Source organism: Triturus cristatus, chromosome 1_2, assembly GCF_964204655.1.
Source record: "Triturus cristatus chromosome 1_2, aTriCri1.1, whole genome shotgun sequence".
NCBI classification, from domain to species: Eukaryota; Metazoa; Chordata; class Amphibia; order Caudata; family Salamandridae; genus Triturus; species Triturus cristatus.
Window position 1 is genome coordinate 369,487,353 of NC_140580.1, and position 21,126 is coordinate 369,508,478.

General features: G+C 43.2%; 1 protein-coding gene across 2 annotated transcripts in view; it reads left to right on the forward strand.

The window, feature by feature from the left end:
• The window catches only part of BICC1 (BicC family RNA binding protein 1), a 681,813-nt gene that overhangs the window by 578,775 nt on the left and 81,912 nt on the right, over positions 1-21,126 (forward strand). For both annotated transcript variants that reach the window (XM_085604750.1, XM_085604761.1), the window contains one exon: positions 2,454-2,612. In XM_085604750.1, coding sequence (XP_085460876.1) covers positions 2,454-2,612 — 159 coding nt within the window. The remainder of the gene's footprint in view (positions 1-2,453; positions 2,613-21,126) is intronic.

Below are 21,126 nucleotides of genomic sequence, written 5' to 3' on the forward strand. Positions count from 1 at the left end.
ATGCAAGCATGACTAATTTCACTTTGCCTTTAAGCATGTAAAGTATCACTACAGGTGTCAATGTCTTTGAACTGCCGAGAAGTAATACAGAGCCCAGACTGCTTAGCTTCTGCCCCTCTGCACCAGTATTATCAGAAGTTAGGCTAGGGGACAACAGAGAGTATGTCTTGGAATGTAATGAGGGTATTCTGCGTGTCTGTTGCAGACTGCTGCTTTTCTTTTTCAAACTGCTGCTGTTGTTTCAACCTGTTCAAGTGACCCATTGGTGTGTGGAAGAATGGGGTTCAGGACTGTCATGTGGGTTACATTTTATTCACAGGCCACTCAGTGACTGAGTGAGGGTGCAGCAAAGCAAGACAAAATGTCCAGATAACATTTTGCATGGTTCTCAAGGGGTGCAAACTCTGCACCAGAAAACACTGCTGCTGTGCAGTAACATAACACAAGTGCAGTGTACCACACAGACCAGGTCAATTTATGAAAGTAAATCCCTTTTTCGTCTGGATTAGGATACTTATTAACCACCTGCTCAGGGATCACTGACAGAATATCGGAAACAAAATTATCATGTGGACAGAGTATCTTGTCAAAAATACAGAGAACCAGAATATCAAGAGGGTAAGTGCAAATAAGTAGGTATAGAATTTCTAATCTTAACTCCACATCTATGTACCTTGAAAATATTTATATATCGTCAAGGTACATATATGTGGAGTTATATATAGTAAAACTTTGCTTACTAACAGAAACGTATCTGTACAATATTTTTGTCCTCGATACTCTTGACAATATATTTTGTCCCACAATATTTTTGTTTCCGATATTCTGTCTGTACACCCCTGCTTTGTGGTAAATGGGAGTGGGACACCAGCAGGGAGTTAGTATCAGAGGTGAGGGGAGCCTGGAAGGATCTAAGCTTCCCGTGCGATAGGAGGGTCTCAGGCAGGTTCTGTGGGGTCTCTTGCATCTGCAGCCTCTGCCCAATCCAACTGCAATTTTACTGGCTGACGTTTCTGGCTGGTAAATTAGTCTGCTGTTCCAGAAAAGACCTAGAAAATTATGTGTGACTACCGAGCCAGGCCTGCTCGCCCAAAGCTGTACACCAGCTGGGGTTTGGCTCAACCCACTAAGTAATCGGGGGCCGACAGTTTTGAACTTTGACATGGTGGATTTATATATAAATAATGGATAGTTTCTACAAATCTTTGTGTATGTCCGTGGTTTTATACCTGGAATCCTTTACAGATGCTCCTAAACTTGGGTACCCAATTTCCAGAACATTTAGGAACATCCAAGCGTGTCTGTTTCCATCACAGCACATAGCTGAGTAGTCTCTTGTACGTTTGTTAACCCAACAAAATTACATTTCTGTATTGAATGGAACAATAGATGCCACAGTCTACTACTGACATTCTAGTGTGTCCTCGAATATGCCTATTAGTTTATTATTTTAGTAAAGGTAGCCATGTCAAACGTTCATGTTCAGATGCTGAACTCAGACAACAAGTAACACAATTCCTGCTTGTAGGAACAAAAGATTATGGATCATAGAAGCTGCAAAGTGATAACATCATCGCATTTCCTTAGCTTGTGCCAATATTCCAGGTCAGCTGTAGTATTTGCTACATATGAGAAAAGTATTTTCTTTTTATCTTTGTTGTTATCCAGACTGATGAACGCGATCTGTCTTTTCAAAAACTATGTACTCAATGGATGATGCACACCAAGGGCACACTCTTACATTAGTAAACTTTTGATAAAAGATTAGGAAACCCTGTCAAATGCAGCGACTGCAATTGCAATTTGAGATGTTTTAAAAATGTGCCAGTCTATGTGTAGCTTCACTTTCATCACTAGTGCTAAAGGGACGATTTTTATTTATTTAGCAGTGATAACATTTAGATAGGAAACATTTTACATAGCAGCAATGTTGACCCAAAGGTAATGTGGGTTGGTTAACATAGTTCACAGAAATCACAAAATAGGCTTGGTTTAACTGCACCGCTGTATGAACACGATTAGTGAATACAAACACATATGTAGGGCAATACCTTTCTTCTAGCTAAGGAATGTACATGCCTGTAATTTAAATATTTCCAAACGGTTTCTTACCTTGTAAAGTCTTTCAAGTTTCATCGGATGTCTTTTTTAATGCTATTTGCCCACCATACTTGGAAAAAACTCCCTGCTCAACAGACCAATCAAACTGAGCGTCCAGATAATCGAGCACAATATCCAATACGTTTATTGCCTTATTACAGAAAGTCAAACTAGCACATTAAAATGTATTATTATTTAGGAGTCATGGCCGCAGTTGTGTGTTCCTGTAACAGCATGGTTTCGAAAATCCTCTCAAGCAACAGGATGTCACCCTTATAGGTAGAATAGGCCATGAAAAGTGTTGTTTTTGTAAGTGCTAAATTAACATGCTTCCTTGTTGTGTTATTTTACAGGCCTCTTGAGTTCTACTTCTCTATCCGTTAACACGTCTACAGCTTCTAATTCGCTGATGAATGCGCTCAACAGTTCCTTAAGTCCTCTCCACAGCCCAAGTGGTGCACCCAGCCCCACTTTATGGGCCGCGTCCATGGCCAACGCATCAAGTGCCACAGGTCAGTAGCAGTGCTAAATCTCGCAATGTAAAATATGAAAAAAGATATAAGGGGAACAAATACTGAAGTCATTAATGGCAAAAAGTGCATTTGGTTGTTTAACATTCAACTCAATACAGACAAGTAGGGGAGGCAGTCTCTTAAATGGCTTAGATGGACGCTGAAAAAACTCACAAGGCTGCTTTCATGAGAGGAGTATGCAGTGTGTAAGATGTCTGTCTTTTCTGTGTGGTCACCCCGGAATTGTTTGCCTTTTGCTAGACCCTAAGTTTTGTGTGCACTTTATGCCTGGTAACCAGTGGTAAAGTGCCTGTGCTCCCCCTTTCAACATGAAATCGGTGTACTCCTTATGGGCATATTGAACTTATCAATAGGTTTCTAGTATATGGTACAAAGTGTACCCAGGGCCTGTAAGTTAAACATCAGTAGTGGACTGCAGCATCTATTGTTCCATTCAATACAGTGATAAAAATTATGGTTTCAGACCTACCAGTGTAGGCTGACTGACGTAGTGTAAAAGCTGCAATTTTGACCTGTCAAAAGAAGCTATTTTGACAGGTTAAAACCTCCCTTTCAAATATTACCAAGTCAACCCTATGTAGAATGTAGCACATAAGGCATAGTATTTACAAGTAGGACATGTTAAAATTTAAAGTCAATATGTTCTTACATTGACTTGCACCCAAAAGTGTTCTCTCACTGTAGCAGGTCTAGGTATGCTATGTAGAAAACCAGTGTACCAATTAAAATCTCAATACTGTATCTTGGAAATGGACTAGCTAGAAAAACTGATTAAACTGCTATTTTTAATAGTCATTAAAATCCAATTAAATGGGGAGTCCGATTTTAAATAAATGTTAAGGAAAAGTAACTCTTGGAAAGTTACCTTTACCTGCCTGAACTGTCAGAAGGCTTACTAGCATAATCCTCTGCCAGCTCCCAGCAAGTGATTAGCCTTTGAATAGGTGTGAACCTCCTTACAGAATCTTCACAATAGGTCACTGTGATTGGTAGGTTGACCGGAATTGGCAGGGATGACACATTTGAGCTCAGCAGAAGGTTGGGGCTGTGAGCTTCCTCTTTGACATTATAGTGTCACATCTTGCTCGAAGGCCTGCTGGTTCACAGTTCAACACTTTGGGTGCACTTAAAAAGGCAGAGAACAGGATGCTAACACAGTTCTGGTGCCTCACCTGTCTATTTGTTCGAAAACCCAGCTTTTGTCCTGACAGACTTCTGTCTCTTGGTTTTACATATAAACTTTGGGTTGCACTTGAAAGGTGGAGAACTATATCCTAAGATAATTCTAATGTGTTCACTGTCTGGTTACTGGAAAACCCTGCCTTTATCCTAACTTCTGTCTCAGGATTTATTGGAGGCACAGTGACTTCTTCAAATTGGACTTTGTTGTTAGATGTAAGAGGACACTTGGGTTGCTATAGTACACTGCCAACACATAACCCAGCTCTCAGAGCCAACGTTTAGCGTGGCTGAAGACGTTTGCCATCTTGACAATGCCCAAAGTTGGTAGGGTTTGTCCAGGAATTTTTACCCCATTGATTTGGTATTGCCCATGCATCATTCCACCCACTACCTAGTTCCATGATAAATATGGCAACTCCAGGCACTCACTTCAAAGCACTTCTGAACATGAAAATCAACATAAGAGGACTAGACCTGCTGCCTGTGACCTGAGAGGAGCCCTGACGGAGAGGACCTGCTTCCTCCTGTACCCAGGGCAAAGAAATTGACCCCAAGGTTCATAAGGCTGACCTCCTCTTCTCACCACAGGGATGCAATAAGCCACAAGAGGCTTTTCCTGCAACTGTCCAGCTCACCAATGGCAACTGAAACCTGCTGTTGGCCATTGCCTCACACCAGGTGGTTTTCTAAGCTCATCTCCTGAGGTCCTTAGCGGCTTTAGAATTGTACTCCTATGATTGATTGGGACTGAAAGGACTAAGTCAGAAGGTAAAATCTTTGACCAGAACAAATCTGGTTGGTGTACATGCCCCATGCTTCAGCATGGTCAGCCTTAATTTGCCTCTAGGTCCAGGTCTAGCATGACCCATTGACTATCATTGGTTCATCTTGGCGCTTTTTCCATGTATATCTTTAAAGCTTCATATCTCTTGTTCCCCTTATTGGAGTTTTTTTAATTTTGGTTTCATTACGTTTATTAAAGGTTACTCTCTATTTCTAATTCGGTTTGGTATTTTTATTGTTTTGCATTTTAACTGTTACTAATTTATTTATATATATACATATATATATATATATATATATATATGTATGTATATGAAGAAAAGGGTGCCCCCAGGTGAGTCGCACACACAGGAGGTAAGCATGGATTCAGGGGGAGTAGGAAGAGTCCATCGCGTCCCCGACGCGTTTCGAGCAGACGCTCTTCATCAAGGGGTTCAGCTCTACAAACCACCAGCGAGGCATAGTTCCAGACCACTTATTTTATTTCTATTTACAAGCACGCTCAGGTGAGCCTATAGCAGGAATTCTGGGACTGGAAGTCCAAACACCATTTCCCAAGTGGGCCGCATGGCGGGTTGTAGTGTAGATGGTTTGTTGTGGTTGCTCAGCCAGGTGCTCACCCTAATGCCACCACACAGCTCCCGCTCCATATTCACCAACGAATCATCAGCAATGGATCCGCTCCCATCAGCGGCAGTGCAGCTCGTGACCGGGCCGGCCGCATTATTTCAGAAGAAAAGGGTGCCCCCAGGTGAGCCGCACACACAGGAGGTAAGCATGGATTCAGGGGGAGTAGGAAGAGTCCATCGCGTCCCCGACGCGTTTCGAGCAGACGCTCTTCATCAAGGGGTTCAGCTCTACAAACCACCAGCGAGGCATAGTTCCAGACCACTTCTTTTATTTCTATTTACAAGCACGCTCAGGTGAGCCTATAGCAGGAATTCTGGGACTGGAAGTCCAAACACCATTTCCCAAGTGGGCCGCATGGCGGGTTGTAGTGTAGATGGTTTGTTGTGGTTGCTCAGCCAGGTGCTCACCTAATGCCACCACACAGCTCCCGCTCCATATTCACCAACGAATCATCAGCAACGGATCCGCTCCCATCAGCGGCAGTGCAGCTCGCGACCGGGCCGGCCGCATTATTTGAGAAGATAAGGGTGCCCCCAGGTGAGCCGCACACACAGGAGGTAAGCATGGATTCAGGGGGGAGTAGGAAGAGTCCATCGCGTCCCCGACGCGTTTCGAGCAGACGCTCTTCATCAAGGGATTGAGCTCTACAAACCACCAGCGAGGCATAGTTCCAGACCACTTCTTTTATTTCTATTTACAAGCACGCTCAGGTGAGCCTATAGCAGGAATTCTGGGACTGGAAGTCCAAACACCATTTCCCAAGTGGGCCGCATGGCGGGTTGTAGTGTAGATGGTTTTTTGTGGTTGCTCAGCCAGGTGCTCACCCTAATGCCACCACACAGCTCCCGCTCCATATTCACCAACGAATCATCAGCAACGGATCCGCTCCCATCAGCGGCAGTGCAGCTCGCGACCAGGCCGGCCGCATTATTTGAGAAGAAAAGGGTGCCCCCAGGTGAGCCGCACACACAGGAGGTAAGCATGGATTCAGGGGGAGTAGGAAGAGTCCATCGCGTCCCCAACGCGTTTCGAGCAGACACTCTTCATCAAGGGGTTCAGCTCTACAAACCACCAGCGAGGCATAGTTCCAGACCACTTCTTTTATTTCTATTTACAAGCACGCTCAGGTGAGCCTATAGCAGGAATTCTGGGACTGGAAGTCCAAACACCATTTCCCAAGTGGGCTGGATGGCGGGTTGTAGTGTAGAAGGTTTGTTGTGGTTGCTCAGCCAGGTGCTCACCCTAATGCCACCACACAGCTCCCGCTCCATATTCACCAACGAATCATCAGCAACGGATCCGCTCCCATCAGTGGCAGTGCAGCTCGCGACCGGGCCGGCCGCATTATTTGAGAAGAAAAGGGTGCCCCCAGGTGAGTCGCACACACAGGAGGTAAGCATGGATTCAGGGGGAGTAGGAAGAGTCCATCGCTTCCCCGACGCGTTTCGAGCAGACGCTCTTCATCAAGGGGTTCAGCTCTACAAACCACCAGCGAGGCATAGTTCCAGACCACTTCTTTTATTTCTATTTACAAGCACGCTCAGGTGAGCCTATAGCAGGAATTCTGGGACTGGAAGTCCAAACACCATTTCCCAAGTGGGCCGCATGGCGGGTTGTAGTGTAGATGGTTTGTTGTGGTTGCTCAGCCAGGTGCTCACCCTAATGCCACCACACAGCTCCCGCTCCATATTCACCAACGAATCATCAGCAATGGATCCGCTCCCATCAGCGGCAGTGCAGCTCGTGACCGGGCCGGCCGCATTATTTCAGAAGAAAAGGGTGCCCCCAGGTGAGCCGCACACACAGGAGGTAAGCATGGATTCAGGGGGAGTAGGAAGAGTCCATCGCGTCCCCGACGCGTTTCGAGCAGACGCTCTTCATCAAGGGGTTCAGCTCTACAAACCACCAGCGAGGCATAGTTCCAGACCACTTCTTTTATTTCTATTTACAAGCACGCTCAGGTGAGCCTATAGCAGGAATTCTGGGACTGGAAGTCCAAACACCATTTCCCAAGTGGGCCGCATGGCGGGTTGTAGTGTAGATGGTTTGTTGTGGTTGCTCAGCCAGGTGCTCACCTAATGCCACCACACAGCTCCCGCTCCATATTCACCAACGAATCATCAGCAACGGATCCGCTCCCATCAGCGGCAGTGCAGCTCGCGACCGGGCCGGCCGCATTATTTGAGAAGATAAGGGTGCCCCCAGGTGAGCCGCACACACAGGAGGTAAGCATGGATTCAGGGGGAGTAGGAAGAGTCCATCGCGTCCCCGACGCGTTTCGAGCAGACGCTCTTCATCAAGGGATTGAGCTCTACAAACCACCAGCGAGGCATAGTTCCAGACCACTTCTTTTATTTCTATTTACAAGCACGCTCAGGTGAGCCTATAGCAGGAATTCTGGGACTGGAAGTCCAAACACCATTTCCCAAGTGGGCCGCATGGCGGGTTGTAGTGTAGATGGTTTTTTGTGGTTGCTCAGCCAGGTGCTCACCCTAATGCCACCACACAGCTCCCGCTCCATATTATATATATATATATAATGTGTTTTATGCGTTCAATGCATACCTTGCTATCTTGTGATTTTACTAGCTAAAGTTTTCGATATTGTGTCACAAGTGTGTCTATACATGTCTAAACGCAAAAGTATTTCTGTTATATCAGTGCTTTAAGGGGGCAGGGCTATTTCTACTCACAGGTGTATGGCGCCAATCAGATTGAGAAAGGCTTCTGCAAAGCCGAAATGCGTCTCTCGAGCCACGGAGTCGAGTGAGACCCGAGACAATAAAGAACGCCATATCCAACATCCTCGAGTACGTGCCTTCTTCTCTGCTGAAGTGAGATGGTGTGTTCATCAAAATACAGCGGTTGCGGTTCAACTCTGACCACGTAACTCCAGTCGACTTGTGGCCCTACTCTTGACTGCATTTTGCTTTGGAGTAGTATGGGAATGCTAGTGGTGGAGCCCCCAGAGTTTGTGCCAGGAAGAGGACCAAGGATGACAGCAGTTGTGATGCGAGGATCCCACAGTGGGGCGGTTTGCTGACTGCCAGCACAGGGCCTTCGTTTCCCCAGTCTAGAAAAGCCTTGCCCAGGAGACTGGCGCCCTCTGGTGACCGAGCACCACGGACGCCTACACGGAGGCGGTGAGGATTGTTTGGCATAAGTAATTTTTATCCACTGGTCTCCTTCGACCCCGTGTTCATGTTCATTTTTCAATTTCCATTTGTGCTGCTTGTTACTATAGACATTTTTGCAACTGTCTATCAAGAGACTTCGGTTACCGTTCTTTTCTTCATAATTCTGCCCACTGGACCCGTCATCATGAAGTTTTAAATGCGGACTTTCATACGGATATATGGCCATGAATTTGTGACTTTTATTAGATCGCCAAACGGCATTATGGGGGTGGTAGTCCCTTTAGGGGATGAGTGTGTTCACCAGGAGGCAGGAACTTTTGTCGAAAATGCACACAATTTGTGTAGATTGGCTCCGCTTTGTGTATATTGGCTCTGCGGTGCGACTGTAATTACCCATTTGTGCGTGAATGGTCATATTGCAGCGATCACAATTGGGCATTCTGCAATATTATTTCTGCAGTTCAGTTCACAGGTTAGATGCTGGTTGACATTTGTCACCAGAGGTAATATTACGGGCTCAAAAATGTCTCTGTTCTAACAAGCTTGGGATAGTCGTAGCACGGTTTTATGTATTTGCATTTCATTGTTTTTCACATGAAGGCCTTCTTTTCTTTTTAGAGAGATTGGCGCCTTTCTTTGTATGTTAGATATGTTCCCTCAACAGGCTGGTGATTTAATTACCCTGTGCACACATTCAGACGCGTATTAGGCTTATTCAAGTGACAACACAGACTGTTGATGCACTATGCTGTAATGTGTTTTATAAGTTACTGCATTATGCGTTCAATGCATACCTTGCTATTTGTGATTTCATTACCTATACTTTTCGATATTGCGTCACAAGTGTGTCTATACATGTCTAAACGTAAAAGTATTTATTTTATGTTTATCAGTGCTTTAAGGGGGAAGGGCTATATCTACTCACAAGTGTATGCAGCCAATTCGTAACGTGGGCACGCAGTGCGCGTAGCGCACCGCGTGCCCACCGTGCGTGCACGGTACTAACTGCGTAAAGTGGGCGCACGGTGCGCGAAGCGCACCGCGTGCTCACTGTGCGCGCACGGTGCGCGAAGCGCACCGTGCGCGCACGGAACGAACTGCGTAAAGTGGGCGCGCACGCCACGAACGGCGTAAAGTAACTTAGCATTTAAAAAAATGCACAAATTCACTGAAAAAACCATAGGTTTCACACACGTTATAGTTAGGAATTAGCATTTAAAAAACCTTGCAAATTCACTGAAAAAACCATAGGTTTCACACAAGTTATAGTTAGCGGACATTTTACTGATAAAAAACCATTGAAATTCCCCCGTTATAGTTAGTGCAGGCAACTATAACTCACGCGACCGCAATCCTCTGCTGATGACATATGTGTCTTTATGAAAAAAAAATATTTGTAACATATGTATGGCTAAAAATTTATGGAAGAAGACATGGGTAAATAAGTGTCTAAATACAGTATTAGCATCAGCAGAGGATTGCGGTCGCGTGAGTTATAGTTGCCTGCACTACCTATAACGGGGGAATTTCAATGGTTTTTTATCAGTAAAATGTCCGCTAACTATAACTTGTGTGAAACCTATGGTTTTTTCAGTGAATATATATATATATATATATATATATATATATATGTGTGTGTGTGTGTGTATATATATACATATTATCTACTGGCGGTCGCCAGTAGATAGTTATAGTTAGGACTGTGTTTCAATAGGAAATCTCAAAATTCTATTTTGAATAACTTTGGCGCCGGTTGACGAATCCTCGCAATTTTTCTAAACTAATGGGGCGTTCCGCTCAGCTCCTACCCTGAAAGTCTCGGGGTGATTCGTCAAGTGGGGGCCGAGAAAAAAGGGGGGTCCCAAAACGCGTTTTCCCCATGCATTTTCCCATAGGACCTTTAGTCGAAGGTACAGCCCGAACGGCTGAACAGAATTACTTGAAATTTGGCAGAGAGGTAGTCCTCAGGTCAGGCATGTGCCTTTTGCATATATGGAGTCAATCTGTTCAGTATTTCCTGAGAAAATTGCAGTTAAAAGTACATATAAATCTATAAGCACGCACCGTGCGCGCACCCTAACGTGCGCGAGCGTAATTCTGATTGGTGGTTACATGTCAGTCAACGTTCGAATCGGTCGAAATCAGGAAGTGTCGGCCGCCATTTTGTTTGTTTTGTGTGCGACCGGGAAAAAGGAAGGTGGCGAACGTGAAAAGGGGGCAGGGTAGAGAGTTTCTGACCCCCTAGCCTTTGTCAGCGCGCAAGATGGAAAACATTTTTTAAAAAAAACTTTTTAAACGAGCCATTCCATATTACAGGATACAGTCAATCTATAACTATATACATAGGTAGTTTATTGTAAAATAAATATATAAAAAATATAATAATACATACATAACTTAGCATTTAAAAAACCGTACAAATTCACTCAAAAAACTATAGGTTTCACACACGTTATAGTTAGGAATTAGCATTTAAAAAACCTTACAAATTCACTTAAAAAACCATAGGTTTCACACATGTTATAGTTAGCTGGACATTTCACTCGTAAAAAAGCAATGAAATTCCCGCGTTATAGTTAGTTCAGATAACTATAACTCGCGCGACCGCCACTCTATCACAAGGATGATGTCATGAGTGATGCCACTGACCATGTCATGAGTGATGTAATATGTGACGTCATCAGCAGTGGATTGCGGGCGCGTGAGTTACGCGGTATGGCAATTCTTGAACTCGTAGGACAATACCTTCATGAGTAACGGACAGTCCATCTTTCATGTTTTTGGAGTTTATTTGTTTTCACGTGTGAGAGGTCTTGGTGCTGTTTCTAGGCTTGATGTGCAATAATGTATTTTATTATCAACATTTTACAAGCTTTGCTCATTGTAGCACTGATCTGTTCTACTGAAATAGTGGCATGTTTATTGGACTTTACAATGAAGTTAATGTAGGCTTCGGCCCCTGTGGAGGGGGTGCCAAGGCATTGAACTGGCACTCATGAGAAGTAGCCAGCATGGTCGGTGCACAATAGTGTACTCCTATACCTGTAGTTACAAACCCCAACGTTCGGTTCTAAGAGGTTTTGGGTTGCCAAAGATGGTAAGCAATGCTTGATGATCCCTTACAAGAGTGGAAGGTTTTCCATATAGAGATATGTGGGAATGGGCACAAGTCAATACCACTGCTAAACCTTTTCTCGGGTTGGGAATAGGCACATTCAGTCTGTAACAAATTTCTGCAGGCGTATGCCACAATATGCCTTCAAGCATGTGGGTGTCCACTGTGTTGGGCAAGGATCGCACCCATCTGGACCGAGCTTGCATCAACAACAACCTCTGTATGGAGCATCGGATCAAAGTAGGCCATTTTAGTGGCATTCTCATTTGCATGCTTGATTTACTTAAAACTGTGTTTACGTTTGTGTGACCAGTAGAATGAAGCATTTATTTTTGTTAAGTCTCTTAAGGGAGCACTTACTTTGGCAAAGTCACGTATGTAATCAGAACAGTATCTGGCCATGCCGGAATGAATTTAACATGGCAACATCTTGTGGGGAATTGGTGGCTGACAAAGCTTGTAATTTAGCTAGATCTGGCGTCCTGACCCCATCAGAAACGTTATGGCAAAATAACTTACGTTTTGTTTTGTAGACTCACATTTGTCAGTATTCAAAGTTAAACCTGCATCAGCAAGTAGACAACATACTTGTGTAAGAGATTTATCCTGTTCCTTTTGTGTAGCTCTGAAAACCAGCATGTCATCACTGTAATTGAAAGCATTCATGACAAGTTGTATGATACGTCGAATGCACCTTGAAAACATTTGGCAGCTGATGACACACCAAAACTTAAGCGTTTATATCTCAACAATCCAATCTTGGTAGAAAAGGTGGTAAGGTACCTGCATTTTTCTTTGAGTTTCAATTGATGATATCCTTTGTTCAGATCAAGACTAGAGAAGACCTTGGTACCATTTAGATGTGCAAACCAGGATGTCAATCTTTCAAGGGCCTTGTTAGCTTGATGCATATCAACACAGATACATACAGCTCTATCGCAGTCCATTTTGGGTACTATCACTATGAGTGAAACCCACGGAGTTGGATCAGTAGATCGATCAATGATATCATGCCTTAATAACATCCCAAGCTCTTTCTCAACAGCTTCTTGTAGATGAAATGCAATTCATCTATGTTTTGGGCAACAGGACGAATATTCTCATTGATATACAGTTGCACTTTAATGTTCTTAAGCTTTCCTAATCCATGAAACAATGAAGGAAGTGACTTACTATTTTGTGATGAGCATTCATGTTGTAGCTCATAGGTATCAGTCCCAAATCTGCAGAAGTATTGAAACACATCGAAGTACATGAATGTGTGCTTGTACTTTTGTCTTTTTATGTTACATGGTTGCTATGAAGTAACTTTGAACCCTTTCTATCCTGGCTCTTCCAAGCACAATATCAACAGACTTCAGATTATTCAGAACCAAGTTGATAGATCATTGATTCAACTCATCATTTTGAAAGGCTTCATTGGTTGTCTGTGCAGAGCAGAGTCTCTTTTAAATCGATACGTCTGATTCTCAAAAGTATCCATTAATCCTTACCTAACTTTCTTAAATCTAGGTTGACTAAATAAATATCGGCCATTTCAACCTCTTAGTTCATCCCCATTTAATCTTATTGTTACCCCGATTTATCAAATCCACTTTTGGTGGTAAATCCTTTTGTTTTCTTGCTGCTAAGTTGGGGAATACCTTTCCAGAAGAGCTGAAGTCTATTTTATCCTACTTACACTGCAGGAAGAAGTCTTAAGACTCACCTTTCCTTGCTCTAATTCTAGTATTTTTGATCTGCGTTGAGTCTTTGTGAGTTCATGTACTATTTGCATCCGCACTATGAGACCTCAAAGTGAAAGTGTTCTTTGTAAAATCGAGACATAACGTAACTTTAGTTCTAAGAAATCATATTGAAAGTGAAAAAAATCTCTAGCACCCAGGTCCAGTATTATGTAATGGGCGCACTGCTCTAGTCTGTGCTGTGTGACACCTTTAAGTGGGTATGCCAGGTTCAAACAAGTTCAGTGCGCCTAATATAGTTGATGCGTTGCCCTATGGGCAGCCTTGAACTCCTGTCTGAATGAGGGAAGCACATTTGGGAAGCAGCTGATCTATATTTCACTTTGTGGGCAGGATAACTGCCTGCTTTTGTTTGAATGCACCCACCTGCAGGGGCAGGTCCCCAAGGGGTCACTTGGACAATCTCCCCTCCCCTTGGGTGATGGGTTGATTGTACGCCACCTTTTGTTGTTGCACAATCAGAGTGCCTCCTGCCAGCTCCTTTGCCTCCATACCTATAATAGACACAGTTACAAAATGTTTTTATGTGCATGGAGCCATGACCCATGCAAATGAGATAACTGCCACTTAGGAGCACACTAGTGCCACATATGTGCCAGAGGAATCTGTATTACAGAAATTAAATTAAATTAAAGTAAGATTTAGATAGCGGTCCAATACCCGGGAGTGTCTAGGCGCTAATCACTGAGAAAGCTAGCTTGCTGAACTAAGAAGGAGCTACAGGGCAAGAGTTACTGGGTGAAAATCCAGGTCTTAAGGGTTTTTCTGAAAGCTAACAGATCGTTTTTTGTTTTCAATTTGAGGGGGAGTGTGTTCTGTGATGGAGAACTTTTGCACACATGAAGCTGACGAAAGAAGTACGTTTATTTCTAGCCTATCTGTTGCGTGGCTTCCCTCCAGGCAGCCTCCATCCAACTGTCTCAGATGGAATCCACGCAACTCAACAGTCCTAAACAACAATGAAGCTGGAACGCAAGCTAGCATGAGGAAAGAAGATCACCACACATCTTCCTCCTTCCAAGAAAAAGAATGTGAAACTACAAACAAAGAAACTGGATGGTACAATAGAAATTAAAGGAAACTTAACAAGACTGTATGGCAACAAAGAAAAGCCATACATAGAAAGGGATAACACAGGTAAATAAGTTGAAACATTGCAATGAGCTGATACTAAGGAAAAAAATATAAATCCATAATTACTCAACATAGCCCTTCAAATAACAAGGAGGTCTGCGGACTCTCAAACTCCCAAGACCTCCTTCCCTTACATCACTCCTGGCAACAGTGTCTCCTCTTTCTCTCTTCCAGACAAATCACAGTCTTCCAGCAACATGTAACCACTAATGCCTTTTGTGGTGCCCACTTTGGACAACACATTCTCCTACCCCTTGCTGGTATAGCGCCACCCTCCTCTTGTTCCACGTGTCTCCATTCTCCAGAACTGTATGCCAATTGTGCACTGTTTTAACTTTAAAGGGTCCCAAGAATCTAGAAAGTCTAGCCCACACACAAACTCTTTTGATCTTAACCCAATCTCCAACATCCACTACACTCCCTTTACGGACCAACTCATCCTTTTTACCACCAACTAACTATTATCTTGCAATAAAAACCATCCATGGTGCAACTTAGTTCCTGGATTCCTTCCCCTCAAATACTCAAAAGTGGATACCCTACCCGCACTATTCTCATTGGTGCGATGAGCCCACACGACTTCATCAACCATTCTTTTTATATCCTTTACATTCTGAAGACCCATCAAAATGGGACCTTTTACTAATCTGTTGGCCCTCTCTACAAGCCCATTGCCTTGTGGGTTATAAAGAGAGGTGCACCTGTGTTTAACTCCACAACCACTCTCTCAAAATCTGCATCTCAGCTGATGGGAGCGGAGTACCATTATCCATGATAAGCATTCGGGATAACCCTTCCTTTTGAAACACTTTTTCCAACACACCAATAGTGTTTCTGGTGGTCACCTCCTTCATAAATTGACCATTAACCATTTGGAGAAAACATCCATCATCACCGGCGCAAATTTAAACTCGACTCTTAACTCGTTCATGGGACCAATACAGTCCAAACACACTTTGAACCATGGTTTCCCTGGATCATTAATGTCCTTTTTCCGATTTTACACCTGTTCCCAGTCTCTTCCCACTGTTCCTACAATCCAAACACCTCACTACCCGACTTACCACATCCTCATCCATCCCAGGCCACCAAAACAATTCTCGTAACCTTTTCTTGGTGAGGGTTTGTCCAAGGAGACCCTCATGAGCTAAAGAAACAATTTCCCCCTCAACCCTTGTGGATGCACCAACTTTTCTTATAATAATCTCTTGATCACACAACGAAAGCTCATCCAATACTTTTACATGAAGTCTCACTCCCACAGCCACTGCACTTTCACGCCTAGTCCCCTTAGCAATCATGATTTTGACACATTTCAGCACTTCGATTTCCATCTCTTTATTTCAATCCTCCTTGCTAAACGTAGGTACATTACAGGGAATGCCTACAACAGATAACCAAGCCACTGCACATTCAAGTTCCCTGGATATCACTGCCTCCCTATCTACCTCTTTCCAGTCCATGGACAGACATGATAAACAGTCAGCTTGGATACTCTTCCAACCAGGAATATATTCACTTTTTATATTTGTTCTCCTGTAGCCTGTCGGCTAACCTTGCTAGTCTTGCTGAACCTTTTCCTGCGCCACCAGTGAGTAATGCTCTTCTCAGTGGCTTGTGATCCGCGTGGAGCACAAACCCACACCCCCACAGATGCGTTCGGAAATACTCCACTGACCGGGCAGCCGTCAAAGCCTCTCGATCAAAAACTGAATAGTGACATTCTGTTTCAGTAAAAGAACAGGAAGCAAAAGCTACATTCTTCTCCTGTGTATCATGTACTTGTGACAACACTGCACCGACATCTGTAGCACTGGCATCTACAGTCAAAATGAATTTTCTTTTTGCATCAAATTGCACCAAAATCCCAGCTGTGCAAATCTCCTTCTTAATTCTCTCAAAACTCTTTTGTTGCTCTATTCCCCACTGAAAATTACCCCCTTCCTTAACAAACTTTGCAAACATTCAGTTTTTTTTGCAAAATGATTTTACTAATTCGGAATAGTATTCCATGAGGCCCATAAAGGATCTCAACTAATCCTTGTCACTCGGACTTGGAACCTCTCTAATAGCTTCAAGTTTTTCTTTGGGCAAACACCTTCTCCGGTTATAGTATGACCGAAGTACTCGATCTCTTGTACCAAAAGTTTACATTTATCCTTTCTTAGTGTGAGACCAGCATCTGACAAATGCTTTAAAACTTGTTGGAGTACCACATTATACTCCTCCTCCTGTTTTACCAAAAAGTACAATGTCCTCTTGAAAAAAGACCACATTTTTAAACTCCTTGAACACTTCTGCCATAATGCGTTGAAAAACACTGGTCGTTGATGAGAGGCCAAATGGCATTCTGGTGAACTGGAAAGTACCTTTCATTGTAACAAAGGCAGTCAAACACTTTGACCTCTCATGCAGGCGATTCTGATGGTATGCATTTTTCAGATCCAATTTTGTGAAACATTTTCCCCCATTCAACAATAACATTTCATCTATTTTGGGTATGGGAAATTGTCAGTAATAATCTCATGGTTCACTCTTCTTAAATCCACAAAAAAGCTTAAACGCCCATCAGATTTTTCTGTGATGACCACAGGAGACACCCAACTGGATGTCTCTACAGGCTCAATTATCCCATCACGCAGCATATCATCAAGCATTTTTTAACCTCCAGTCTGATGGCAAGTCAAACTCTTCTCACCTTATGTTTATTTGGTATGGCCCCTTTTTTGAGTTTGATCTCATGAACATATCTTTTCAACTGACCCAATCCTTTCCTAAACACGCTAATGGCTTCCTCCAAAATGTTAACAATATTAGTTTCCTCCACTGCCATTACCTGATTGGGTGCCCTCAGATGTATTATTATATGCAAGTCGAACTGGTGCACCCACCCCAAGATTGGAGGACCACTTTCTGCAACATAGACCTGGCCCAGGTGCCAATGACAAAGCTTCTCCAGCTCCAGAAATATATTTTAAATTTGGGTACTATAAGATTATGGGCAGAGGCAGATCAAAGTGGTCTAGATAGAGTATACTATTGAAAGTTTTGCCTGAAGAAGTTGAGGTCAATGCCAAGGACTGCCGTAAAGGCAGTGCACAGGGCTTTGAAGTCTATGTGTTTCTTGACTGGGAGCCAATGAGGAAGATTAAGCGCAGAAGATACAGACTTGTATATGGAATGCCTGAGAGTAGGCGGGCAGTGGCATTCCGTAGGATCGGGAGTTTTTTAAGACCTTTTTTTTTTGTATGTTGACAAATAGGGAGTTACAGTAGTCAACTTTGGATAGACCAAGATCTGTGGTCACAGTTTTCTGCAAGTTGAGCGGGATGAAGGGGAAGATTTTCCTGAGGAGCTTCATATGTTTAAGGTGGTAGAGGTAATGGTGTTAATGTGGCCCTCAAAAGATAGCTTTCTCTCAAAAACTACCCTTAAGTTTTTAACCTTATTGACAGGGGTAGGAAGAGAGCCAAGTTCCTGTGGCCCCCGGTCTGGGGACCAAAAGGAAGTGTTATTGCCAAAAGGTAAGACCTCCGTCTTACTGGGTTTGAGATTTAGGCAGTTGAGACATCCATTTTCCAACCTGGAGCAGACAGTCATGAAAGCAGGTGGCTGTGTCTGCTGCATCGCTGGCCCCAGATATCACAATTTGGGTGTCATCGGCGTAGAAAACTACTGAGAACCTGAATAACCTGATCAATTTCGCTAGAGGAGTGACATAAATGTTAAAACAGGTAGGGCTCAATGACGAACCCTGAGGAATGCCGCATGGTAATGTGAAGGCAGGTGAGTTGAAATCTTCAAGTACAACAAACTGCTCCTGGTTGGAGAGAGAGGGTTTGAGGAGAGTGAGGGCTCCGCTCTTGATCCCAATGGAAGCAAGATGATTTTATAAAAAATTGTGATTTACAGTGTTGAATGCTGTCAAGAGGTCCAATAGGACCAAGGCAGCATTGCCTCCTGCATTAACAGTCTGCTTGATTTGCTCTGATGCTGTAATGAGATCAAGTTCTGTGCTATGATGACTTTTGATATCGCGCTGAAAAGGATTAAAATATGTATGGTTCTCGATAAAGGATGTTAGTTCGACGTTCATAACCTTTTCAACAAGTTTGGCAGGAAGCGGAAGCCATGAAATAGGCCGACAGTTGTTTGGGTCCGCATTGTCAAGATTATGCTGTTTTCAGAAGAATAGAAGGGGCTGCACAAGCATCTGTGGCCTTTTGTATTACCAAAGTGCTCCGAGGGCATACAAAGTGGTTGTACATGCCGGTTGCACCTCTCCAGTACCCCGTGGCTACTAGGGCACCTGTTATTTTGTGGTACACTTCATGTCTGAGCTATGTGACTGTGTTTCATCCCTTGGAGTGAAATGCATATAATTGATGTGTTGTGTTCTATCCTTGAGAGTGTCCCTCCATTGACAGCTGCAGTGCCCCAGTAGGTGATTTGAGTTGGTAAGATTTGGATTGCCACATGGGGTTCTTCTTGGAAACTGCATTTTTATACCGGTAATCAAAATCAGGATGAGTAAAGTATCCTATGCTTTAAGAATAAAGTAACCTCTCTTCATATATGACTTTTATGAGGAGGGATTGCTTTTATTTTGGGGAGGCCTGGTAGTAGGTTTTTACTCTATTTGAATAAATGTGCGTGAAATGTAAAAATATTCACAATTAGATTTCTGGCTCACGTCCTGCTAAGGATTTCCAGCACTGTGGTTAGTGCACAACAATAAGTATAGAGAAGTAGCCGTATAGCTCATAATCAATGACTAGAGCAGATTCCCAGAAGTACTCTGGGAGATTTTTGTGAATTCCCTCTGTTGTATCTTAGCATGCATCAACATTTATTTCTTATTTTTAATTTGCTGGCTTCACCGTTGGCTTATGAATAACGCTGGCAGGATTTCTTCTGAGGTAGGATGTTTTAGAATACTTTGAGCTAGGAAATGGCTGGAGACCTGCCAGGGGTTGTACGTGCTTCCTTTGAGCTTCAATAAATTCATTAAAAAAAGATTGCTTTCTTCAGGTGCTTTACTCAAAATTGGTGACAAGGATGGGAGCACTGAAAGCTGTAAGGAAATCACAGCACCTTACGATGTGATTGTATGTTTATTATAAATTGTTGCTGACGGGACTGAGGAGTCGTGAAGGGTTGAATTCGTGTTTTTTATTGTAAGGAAATAAACTTTATTTGGAGTATGCACTTGTTGCTGCGTGCGATCGGCAGTAAGCGTTTGTCATCAGCTGATCAGTTCTGCGGTTGGCTTTGCGCTCCTCAAGCCTGTGATGGACATTGATTAATTGCCGGGGGGACTGCACGTATAGGCTGCAACGGCCTTAACGCACGGCTCGAAGAATTGGGCAAGCAGAGCAAGCTCGTGGCTGCCGAGTTATGCTCCCCTTGGGTGGCAGTGTGGAACTGAGAGTGAGAGCGTGTACTGAGGCTGAGCACGGCGCGAAGGAGCGGTGAGGCAATATAAGACATGCACCTGGGTCGTAGTCAGTTTGCTGATCAGCTGGGTTACACAGAAAGAATGACACAGCACAAGTACACGGAGATGAAAAAAATAAAACAAAATATATGTATGATAATTAGTAATACAATTTCCCGGAACACTGTTGGAGGAGCAATCTTAATGTAAGGAAACCAATAAACAATCTGCAGGAAAATAGAACAAGTACTAGTTACACACCAAACTACAAGGAAATAAAGGAAGGACTGGTTTCAAGACATAAGCTTTGTAACAAGTTCGAGCCCATCTAGGGAGACTGGAAGTGCTGTCTCCACTAAATTTTAAGTGGAATTAAGTTCTAATAGACCATATCTCTTTTCTGTAGACGGGGATTATCTTATTCGTGTTGATTTGTTATTTTTAAATTGGTGCCTGTGATGACTTCTTTGTTTATTTTGGCTTATCGTTTTAATCATTATACCACTGATGCATCATCTATTACAGCACCTCCTACATTTTTGCGAAATTCAGATCTCTCAATAGTGCCTTGGGAGGATTGGAGAGAGTTGTTTGAAACCTGCTCAGAAGCCATAGGCGGGGATGTGTTTGTGGCGAAGTGTAAGTTAGTCTTGCTGAAACGTAATTTGGGAATGGAGGGTAGGAAAGTATTGAAAAATTACCTGTTGCTGCAAATCTTGATGGGGATGATGCATGCAGAAGAGTATGTGGATGCCATAAGAGCTTCAAAAGAGAATTATGAAAGAAATGAGAAAAACAGTAGACACACAAATTTTTCTCTTGTGCTCAACTGCCTGAAGAGAGAATTGAGTAGTTTGTTGCGGTTCTCAGAACCTTAGCGCTAACATGCAAATTTAGAGAGTTACATGAAGAGATCACAAGGGATCAATTAATTAATACACCAGCAACTTGACGATCCAAGAAAAGCTGTTAGTCATTGGACAAAACTATTTGCGTTGCATGGTGTATAGAAAATACTGCAAAGTATGTCAAAGAACTAAGCGGAGGCCAACAGAAACAAAAAAAGAATGTTGATAATGTACACGTGGAGCATAAAACAAAAAAATGGAATGGGACCAAACAAGATGTCAATGCTTAAATGACATTTCAAAGAAGTACTATGAAGATGAAAGCGTCACATGTGAAAGAGATGTGGAAGTGTTAGCAGTGGCTGAGCGCATGGTGGGTGAAGTGCGAGAGCCATATTATGCCCAAAGTGTAGCCCAAAGATTGACAGGGATGACATTTCCATATGAGCTGACATGCCTATCGTACACCATTTTTTTACACA